This window comes from Telmatherina bonti (genome assembly GCF_933228915.1).
Source record: "Telmatherina bonti genome assembly, chromosome: 7".
NCBI lineage: Eukaryota > Metazoa > Chordata > Actinopteri > Atheriniformes > Telmatherinidae > Telmatherina > Telmatherina bonti.
Genome location: NC_136625.1, coordinates 17,354,122 through 17,363,801, shown reverse-complemented (window position 1 = coordinate 17,363,801; position 9,680 = coordinate 17,354,122). Strand labels below are relative to the sequence as shown.

Here is a 9,680-nt window from a genome sequence, read left to right as displayed (position 1 = left end):
TCCTTTGGCTTCAGCTTTAGCTGCATCCGTCACTGTCATGAGGACTGAGTTAATCTTGTTCTGCCAGCTGAGATCTTGATAGAATGGCTGTAATGCACTGTTGGATAAGTGTCTGAAAATGGCCTGCAGATCACTTCTCCTGTCTTTGTCCTGCAGAAGATCTTGGAGTTGGTCCACATCCTCTATGTGTGAAAGAATAATGGAGTTCACCAATTTATTCAGAGGCTCCTTTTCCATGTTGATTTTCACATCATCAGCTATTCCCTTCTTCACCTCACTTTTGATGCCATCAAGAATTTTTTCCAGAATTTTCTGTTCAGCTATCCCAAACCCATATATAACGACTTCCTCCACCACTTTCTTAACAGCATGTTTTGCAGCATTCTTCATTTGTGTCCTTGTGACAACACTTAAAGTGTCTTTAGCCTGTCTGGAGATAAACTTTGGCAATGCTTTTAACTTTTTGCCCAAAGTTTTGATTACCATTTTGCACACTTTGAAGCCCTTTGACACCAGCTTCCCAATTCCAAATGTCAAAATGGACACACCAATAGAAATGGCTTTGCCTATAGCCCAGGATTTCCAGCTGAACTCTCCTGTTGCCATAGCCTCTATGCCAGAGATGCAATCTGATACACCTTCAGTGATCAGTCCTATGCCAACTTGAGCTGCTATTCCAACTGTGAATGCAGTGATCAATGCTCCTCCAATAATTTGCAAAAGTCCAAGACAGAACACCAGCAGACCTTCCCATGAAAAGCGAGGCTTCTCTTCCACATCAAACACATATTTCAGACCTCGATTGTAGAGGGTGTAGGCCTCCTCTTGAAGTTCTTCATCATGTTTTGGCACCAGAAAGAAAACTGGGGATTTTTTGACCAATGCATCTCTGCCTCTCTCTTTTATTTCATCCAGCTTTTGGATGGCCTCTGTGATGTTTTTGTCAAAGTAATTGTACATGCTGCACCGAGTTGTTAGCTGTTTCTCAAGACTGGTCTTTTCAAATTTGGGTGAATCTGTAGAGGCCATTTTTACAAACTGCAAGCAGATCACAGCTTCTTCACAGAGATACTTTAGAGACTCCTGTGCTTTCTGTAGATCTTCTCTGGCATTAGTGAGGTAATCTCCCTTCTTCTGCTTTATAGTGCAGTATGCATGGTTATAAAAAGCTACAGCAGCCCAACTTGGATCTTTATTCATGGCTTTTTCAAAGAGCTTCGCAGCAAGGTCCCACTGTTTTTCATCCAGTGCGATGTTTCCAAACTTGATGAAGTGATAAATACTAGAGCATGGTGAAGAATGACTTTCAGACTGACTCTTTGCCTTTGCTAAATCAGATTTCAAACTCTGTGTCAGTTCTTCTCTTTTCAGCTGGTCAATTTCCTCTGATTTTGTTTGCAGCCATATCCCCCAGAACTCATTCATGATGGCAACGACAGCTCTTCTCTCATCTCCATCTGTGTTCTTGTAAATGTGTTGAAGAAATTTGCAGTACTCTGAGAACAGCTCCTCACGCAGATTCATCTCAGTGAGATCGTTCATCATGTTGTTCATCTTTTCCTCTGCAAGTCTATCCCTTATTCTCTTAGCCTCCTCCAGCGATGTCACTGTTCTGAAATCTTGCTGCATGTGCTCACTGCACATGATGATCTGAGCTGATCCAGGTTTACCTTTGCGTGCTGTTCGACCAAAAGCTTGGAGTTCTACTCTTGTGTTTTCAGAGATGAAGGACAGGATTACAAACAGTCCTCCATTACCGTTCACCTGTTTGGAAACTTTAATGTCTGTGCCTCGTCCAGCAAGGTTTGTCGCTACAATAACATCACCAGGAAGCAGTTCCTTCTCTATTTTGTTCAAACTTTCATTGTCGCTGCGGCAGTAGAGAATGATTTCACCTGGGATGCTGCTTTTCAGCTCTTCATAGATCTCTTTGGCTTCATTGATTGTCTCACAGATTACAAGAGCTGATCTTCCATCTCTGTATGAATTTGTGGAAATTTGAGCCATGACCGCATGTTTTATTTCAGACTTCCACTCTTTTGATGAATTCCTCACAATACCTTCCAACTCAAACAACTTTTTCCTGTTGAACGTTGGCATTTTAAAGGCGGTGAGATTTGGATACAGATCCTGCATAACCAGAAGGTCCTGTTTACTACCAAGTGTCCCTGTTGTTCCATATATTTTCCCCTGATACTTTTCAAAGAAGGAGATGTTAGAAATGTAGTTTGTTACTGTTGAAAGTGTGCTCATTTTGGTTTGATGTTTTATTTCAATAAACTGCTGTAGGCCATCACCCCACTTCTTATTTAGCTCTACAATACCAGTAGATCTGAAGTCTACAGGACAGATATTGTTGTTTTCTACAACATAGTCTCGTCCTTCTCTCAGATTAGTTGCCAGAAAAGCATTCTGGACCCACACTGACACTTTCTTCTCTATCAGATTCCTCAAGAATCCAGGAATGCTTATTTTGTCATTGTCGTTTGTGCAAGGGGTGTACTGAATCTGGTCTGAAATTAACTCTGCAATGGATTTTATGATCATTTCCTCAGAATCATAGAGAGCACAGCACAAGCCATCATCCAGAGCAAGAAACTTCAGCTCTGGGATGTCAGGGTTCTTATAAGGGCTGATTTTTCTGAGGCAGAGCAATCCCACATCATTTAAAGTGTACACAGTAAAACCATAGGGAACATAGTCCTCCATTTTTTCAAAGAAATCCACCACAGCATCCTGACTCACAGTCTTCAGTTTCCTAAGAAGTTCCTTCTTTTCGCTTTTGTAGATTTCCTGTGTAAAGCCCTTTGGCACAGTGTTGGTTTCTTCAGCAATACTTAAAATGTCCATGGGATCATCAATTTCAAGATCCTCTGTGTTAATTGAGTCAAAGATGGCCTTAAAGAATGAGGTAGGGGGACCCTGTACAAAAGTCTGGTCTCCCGAAGACATGAAGCCATACTGGCTGACATGGGCCCAGATCATAGCCAGAATGGGGTTCAGGTGTTGCATGGAAACTATTGGGCTGGCAAGGTAGGTCAACTGCACTCCCTGATCCAGCAACAATGAGTCCACCTCATCAATTATGATGCACTGATAGCCTCGCTCAGGCCTCACATCCTTCATCTCAAATGTCTGGCGAAGGTGATCAGCGGCAAAGGTTTCAATAGTACCATAGACCACATCCTTCTGATAGCATTCCTTTCTATCCTTATCGTCAGTCTTATTTGTGTTTGTATCAACTGCGATGCCAAAGTAATTGTAGAATTTTCTCCATTCTTCTGCATCTCTTTGGCACAACACTGACGAAGTGGACACCACGTCTACTTTTTCACCTCTAAGAACACGCAACACTGCAAACATTGCAATGACACAAGACTTTCCCTCTCCAGTGCCCATTTCCAGAAGCCTCCCGGTGTCAGACAAGGCCAACAAACACCAGCTTATCATTTGAGTGGTTCTGGGCCACCACTTCTCTTTAGCAACACATAGGTGAACAGCATTGCATAGGACTGCCAAGAGCTTCTGAAGGTCTCCCGTGTCCAAGTTGGTGTTCAGGTTCCTTAATTGCTGTACATCTTTGTGCTTTTTAATTTCACCCGTTTTGATCAGGTTTGATACATGAGTTACTACACTGTAAGCTGTAGTCAGGGTTTGTTCATCAATGTCTTTCATCTGACGGATTTCATCAAAAAGACTGTCGATGTCTTTACTTTTCTCATGCATAAGGCTCTTTTCTAAATGCTGGATCAGATTGCCAGATCTCCGTGAACCTAAAAGCTCGAGGATGGATCTGTTGCTCTCGTCTCTCCACTTTGAAGAAACCTGATAAGTTGCCATCAAATGCAAAATCTTCAAGATGGAAATGCAGCCGTCATCGTGATGGTGGTCAGTTAATGCTCCAAGGAGGTTTAAGATTTCTTCTGGTGCCCAAAGTGTTCGAGGTCCAAGGTCTAAAACCTTCCAGAAAACATCTTTCATTTGTTCATTTGAGTAATGAATTTGCCCTGCACAAGTAAGTAAAGTCTCCAAACACCATCTTTTAGTAGGTGTCATGTGTTTCACGGCTTCTGTGTCACTGGTAAACACTCTCAGGAGATTCTCAAGAAACGTCAGAATGACGACTTCGCTAGAGGACAATTCTTTCCCAGTCATTTTCTTCAAGATGTTGATGATTTTATTCTCAGTGTTTTTGTCCTTGTTGAAGTTGGTGCTGAGCCCCTGTAAAAGAGCCTTCATCAAGCTCTGTCTTTGTTCTGTTTTCTGACTTTGGAAATGATTCATGGCATTTTGCAGGACTTCTGCAGCAAACACCAGGGATTCATTGTTCTTGAGCCTTGAAAGTTCCAGATTAGATGAGTTCAGACTTCTCTCATCAATAATAAACTCATGTTGAAGTGGAAGGATCCCTGTTTCTATTGCCTCTATGCCTTGCTGAAAGTAATCTGACACAAAGTTTTCCAGTGCACCATATACAATGTCTGCTTCATACACATCTTTCATTGATGCAACAGTTTTTTCAGTGTTGGTGTCGAGAGAAATTCCAAGATTCCTGAAGAACTCCGACCACTCCTCAATTTGCTTCTCAGATTGGCAATCAGAGCTCAACACAAGACCCACTTTGTTTCCCATGTAGACTTGCACGGCGGAAAACATGGCAATGGCACATGAATCTTCATTCACATCAACCAGTTGCGGCACTCCAATCTTCCTCTTCCATATGAACACACAGAACTCCAGCATGTGCTTCACTGTGGGCCACCAGCCTTTTGTCTGAAAGACTGCTTTGCAAAGCTGAGACAGGCATTTCTGTAAGTCATCTGCATTAAAGGTGCAACATTTCAGGTAATCCTCCTGAAGTCCTTCTTCTTCTGGTACATTTTCTGAATACTTCAAGATCCCAGTGGTGATGTTTTTTATCACATCGATCACAGCATCATCCAAGTCATGTGACGTTTTTAATTCTTTCAAAGCTGCATCTAAATTCTTTTCATCTTTCTTTCTAAGCATCTTTAGGAAATCTTGATTGAATCTTTCAGGTTCAACAAAGTCAAAAGCCTGGATGAGAGACCTCCCAGACTCATCGGTCCAGTCTGGTGATATGCCATATAGCTGCACCAGTGTTAGGACTTCAGTTACTGAAACATCCTGTGCACATTTGTGTGACAGGGCTTTGAGCAGAGTCAGTACCTCTACTGGGGTCCATTGGTTTGTTTTCACAAGACTAAGGATCATTCCAGTGGATTCTGAGAGGGCCTCTTTGTCATTTACATGCTTAAGTGTTGATAAGAGCAATTCCAAGCATTGGATTTCCATATCTGAAATGAACAAAGATGTTGTTCTAACTGCATCATCCAGTGAAGATGTGAGGATGCTCAGGAATTCTGTAGCAAAGAGATGCTCAAAGGACAGTTCACCTTGCGCCCATTGCTTAGCAATGAGGACGCCATCTGTGTCCAGGTCGTCAGTATCACCAAGAAAGTGCATCAGTGTACGAAAAAGGGCTTGAGTCAGCATAAAGTTCTCAGAAACATTGTATGCTGATTGTTGGATTGACCCAACCAGGGACTGTGTATGGTTGCAGATGATTTCAAGGGAAACTTCCTCAGATATTTGCACAGACAGGCCACACAGCTCTGTGATGAACACTTGAGCATGTTGCAAAGTGCTGAGAGATGGTGGAGCACTGATCCATTCATCAAACAGGAGGTTGTCCAGAGCTGAAAGAATCTCCCCCAGCTGATCAGTTGTTAGCTTAGTGACACTGAGATCTGATATGTCAATGCTGCATCTCAAAGAGAGGATTTCAAAAAGCTCATCACTGTCGCTGCCTGAGTCATAAATGTTCTCAAATTCATTTAAATGACTTTTCAGAACATTTTGCTTGGACTCTTGTTCCTCTGAAATATTAATGCTCAGCTGTCTCTCAGACTGCTTTTTGGCTTGTTGCCGAGATTCTTGGAGTCTCTGATTCAGTTGTTTTTGCTTCCTTTTCCTTAATCTCTCCTCTTCTCTCTTCCGCTCTTCTTCTTTTCTCTTTTGCTCTTCTTCTCTCATCCTCTGTTCTCTCCTCCGCTCCTCTTCTTTTCTCTTTCTCTCTTCTTCTCTCTTTTCCACTTCATCTCTGTAGGCCTTATAAAAGCAATCTGCACACTCGTGTTTAAAAATGTCATATGGTCTGTAGTATTCACCTCCATTGAACACATATACATATCGTCCATTAATGGTTTGACAATATAAGTCATCAAAGGATTTGCACGGAGGAAGGACTTTGTTACACTTGCAGCATCTCAGGCGGTCGCCCATGTTGCTCTCTGATGGTAAGGTGTTTCCCATTTTTGATGAATTTTTAGGCTGCTATGTGGTTGTTTTGTGGGATACTTGAGTTTTACTGAAAGACAAGAGAAAAAAAGAAACCGTGTATTAGATTTATATACCAGTACATCTTTTATATAGACTGGAATAAAGGAACAAGTTATTTTGTGTGTACACAAAAGGTTATGTTATTTTAATACATATATTTTTATGTATAAATTGTGGGGCATAGTCTATTTAAATTGACACAAAAATATTGACACACACATCTTTGGCTGCTGTACATTTCACAACTAATCTCATGCTAAACCATACAAATAGTGACACCCACTGACCAAAGATAAAATAACACAAAGTTGCCATTCAGCACTTCACTTCATTGTTAGTTGTCTGGCTTAAACAAGCAAGCTACACATGAGGAACACCCACCCTTTCTTATCCCTGTTCTCAGGATCTTCTATTCTGCCTTCCCAGTCACTTCCATTTGTTGTCTTTTTCCACAGCCTTCCGTGTTCTCTGTTTATCTCTCCATCCCTCCTCCGACGTCCCTTCCACATCATCCTTCCCTCAACTTCAGTAAATCACTTTTAGTTTAACCCGTTGTGGCACAGTCCCTTTGCTCATGAGGCCTATTTTGATCCTGAATTCATGCACGGTGGCTTATTTATTGACTGATTTGAGATTTAAAGCCTGTTACATACTCCACAAGAGAGAACTTTTTTCTTGTTCTCGAGGCTCCGAGAAGAAACGGACGTGTTTGAGGACAGTTCTTGACACACCGGGCTGGCAGAACTTTTTTCTTGCGGGGGCTGCAAGAAGTAACGTGTGATTGGTCGGACATTGGAGGTGGGCGTGGTTAACACAGAGAAAGCATGAAGCGGAGTTGCTGCTTCCGTGTGTTTGCTGTTGCCGGCAAAACGGATTGTTTTGATAAAACAGCTGATCGAGGTGGTGAGAAAGTACGAACATTTTTACATGTGGCAATAAAACACTCGGACCCAGCCGCGTGCACGACCCGCCCTGCCGCGGACGAAGCTGCTCGTTAAATATGAGACTAGAAACTCGGAGAGCGGAAACCTCCACCAAGCACAATGTTTAAGAATCCTTATAAAACATTCCTGGATCCAAACGGTGATCCTGATCACCACCAGAATTTAGTCAGTTCTTCATTTTTACATTTGCAACAACTCTTGAAATATTTATAAAATCCCTCCATAACCTTTTGAGTTATCTTAAGCAAAAAGACGCCGGGGAAAACAACCTCCTCGGTGGAGGTAACAACCGGGTTCATTGCACTTAAAGCAGACATCTGATCCCAGCAGTGATCCCTCCCCGCTGCAGACCTGCTTCTCGTGGAGTATGTATGGACCTGCCGAACAAGACGTTTTTTCTTGTTCTTGCAGCCTCGAGAACAAGAACTCAGTTCTTGCTTCTCATGGAGTAACAGGCTTTAGTGACTGTGGACTTCATTCATTATTTTTCCTAACTGCTTAGTTTGATTAAGGGTCACAGGGAAGCTGGAGTCTATCCCAGCAGTCTTTGGGCAAAAGGCAGGGTACACCCTGGAAAGCTCGCCAGTCAATCGCAGGACCACACAGAGACGAATGACTGTGGACTTAATTAACATAAAATAAGTGAATAAACCAGTCCTAACTCTACCACAAGGCAATCATACAAAAACGTGGCAAGTTAAAACACACATCTTCACACTGTTCCCTTATAGAGTGAGATGGGAAAATGGGAGAATGAGCTGCTCCATACATTTCTTCTTATTTTTTTCTCATTTATTTTTAACAGCTTTTGGCAATAAAACTGTAACCCAAAAACTGCATATTCTTCCTGTGCTTTTTTTTTTTTTTTTTTTTAAATATATAGCACCTTTCATACATTAGGAACGGCAAAGTTTATTATTTATTAAATAACAACAAAGAAGAGTTTAAACAAATATATGCATATGTCATACACACATACACACACACACACACTAACCCATGTATTACAACTCTAAAGGCATATTGTCTGACTCCTTAACCAACTAGCAATCAAATGAATAAATAAATAAATGAACAAACATCTTGCTTTGTGCCACTGGGAGGAAATGATATCCTGGGTATCCATTCACACCAGGTGCCAACGCAGAGGGTGTCACCGACAAAACAGCCCAGATAGGAACAAATAATTATACTTTGGTTTACTATAATACAGAAAGGAAAAACATGAAGATAAAATGGTTAGTGTTTAAAATACATGTTAAAAATTACATAATTAAATAATCAAAAGATAAATATTAAAAACATATGAAATTACAAAGGAGGTACTGGTCCGTAAAACAGCCTAGGGCATGAGTAAATAATAAGAGCCTCAAGAAGTTTTGTTTTTTGTTTGTTTATTTTTTTTCATTTATTTATTTAAGTGAGAACCCACAGAACAGATTGGAGTCTTGAGGAGCATTTTTCCGCACGCTCCACCTCTGCCCAAAAACGCTCACAAGAAACTCTGTCCGCAGGAAACATTGGCTGCACTCTGGGAGGGGGTTGGGGTGCACTGGGGGCAGAGGGGGCGGGCGCTCCAGGTCCCCGCATGCCATGTGCCCCCCTGACAAGGTTGCGTAGTGATTAAAAGTTATTTAGTTGGGATCATTTGAAGTCAGATGGCAAAAAAAAATAGTGTAAAGTTCAAGATGAAGTGTGGAGGATGCACGGAATCCTGATGAATCTGGTCACTGTTACAAAACACATTCCAGTATCATGAGATGTTATGGGAAGGTCTGTCCAGGAAAGACTTTTCCTTAGAATTATAAGGTTCTATCTGACATTTTTGTCAAAATTGAGTTATTTACATATTCTTGTTTCTGGAGCCCTTCTGTACACTGTATCTAATTTTTATAGCATTTGGTCCATTTTTGAGGTTTTTATGAGCAAAAACAGAAGGTTCTATCTGCGATTTCAGTGATTTCTTTGGTGCTAGAAGGTTCTATCTGCTTCTGCCAATCAGAACGTAGACTCCACATTGATCCACCAATCACATTCAAGCTAGCTGCCATGTAGGCTACTGGGGAAAACAGACTGTTCTGATAGCTAAATGAATGAGGAAAAAATGTCATCACGGTTAAAATTTCAGAAAACACTAAAAATGGAAGATGCCCTCACTGAGATTTTTAAAGGCAGAACCAAAACTAAGAGGTAAGGATTTTTTCTCTGGTCTTTTTCTTAATATTTAAACAGTTTAAAAAGACGTTAGCATTGTTAGCTCAGTAGCTAATCTAACTAGCCCTCTGTAGCTATTTTAGTTTTACCTACTTAATTAGATAGAATAATTTGATGAATGAATCTAATTATTAGAACCATGAAATAAATACCCATTAA

At 41.1% G+C, this 9,680-nt stretch overlaps 1 protein-coding gene across 1 annotated transcript; it reads right to left on the bottom strand.

The window, feature by feature from the left end:
* Window positions 1-1,054: 1,054 nt before the first annotated feature.
* On the bottom strand, window positions 1,055-5,100 carry LOC306758790 (protein translocase subunit SecA-like). Its single transcript, XM_079244179.1, is given in 2 exon segments — window positions 1,055-1,298; window positions 1,300-5,100. Coding segments are annotated over 2 exon segments (3,813 nt in total). The 5' UTR covers window positions 5,011-5,100; the 3' UTR covers window positions 1,055-1,196.
* Between the last annotated feature and the right edge of the window lie 4,580 nt (window positions 5,101-9,680).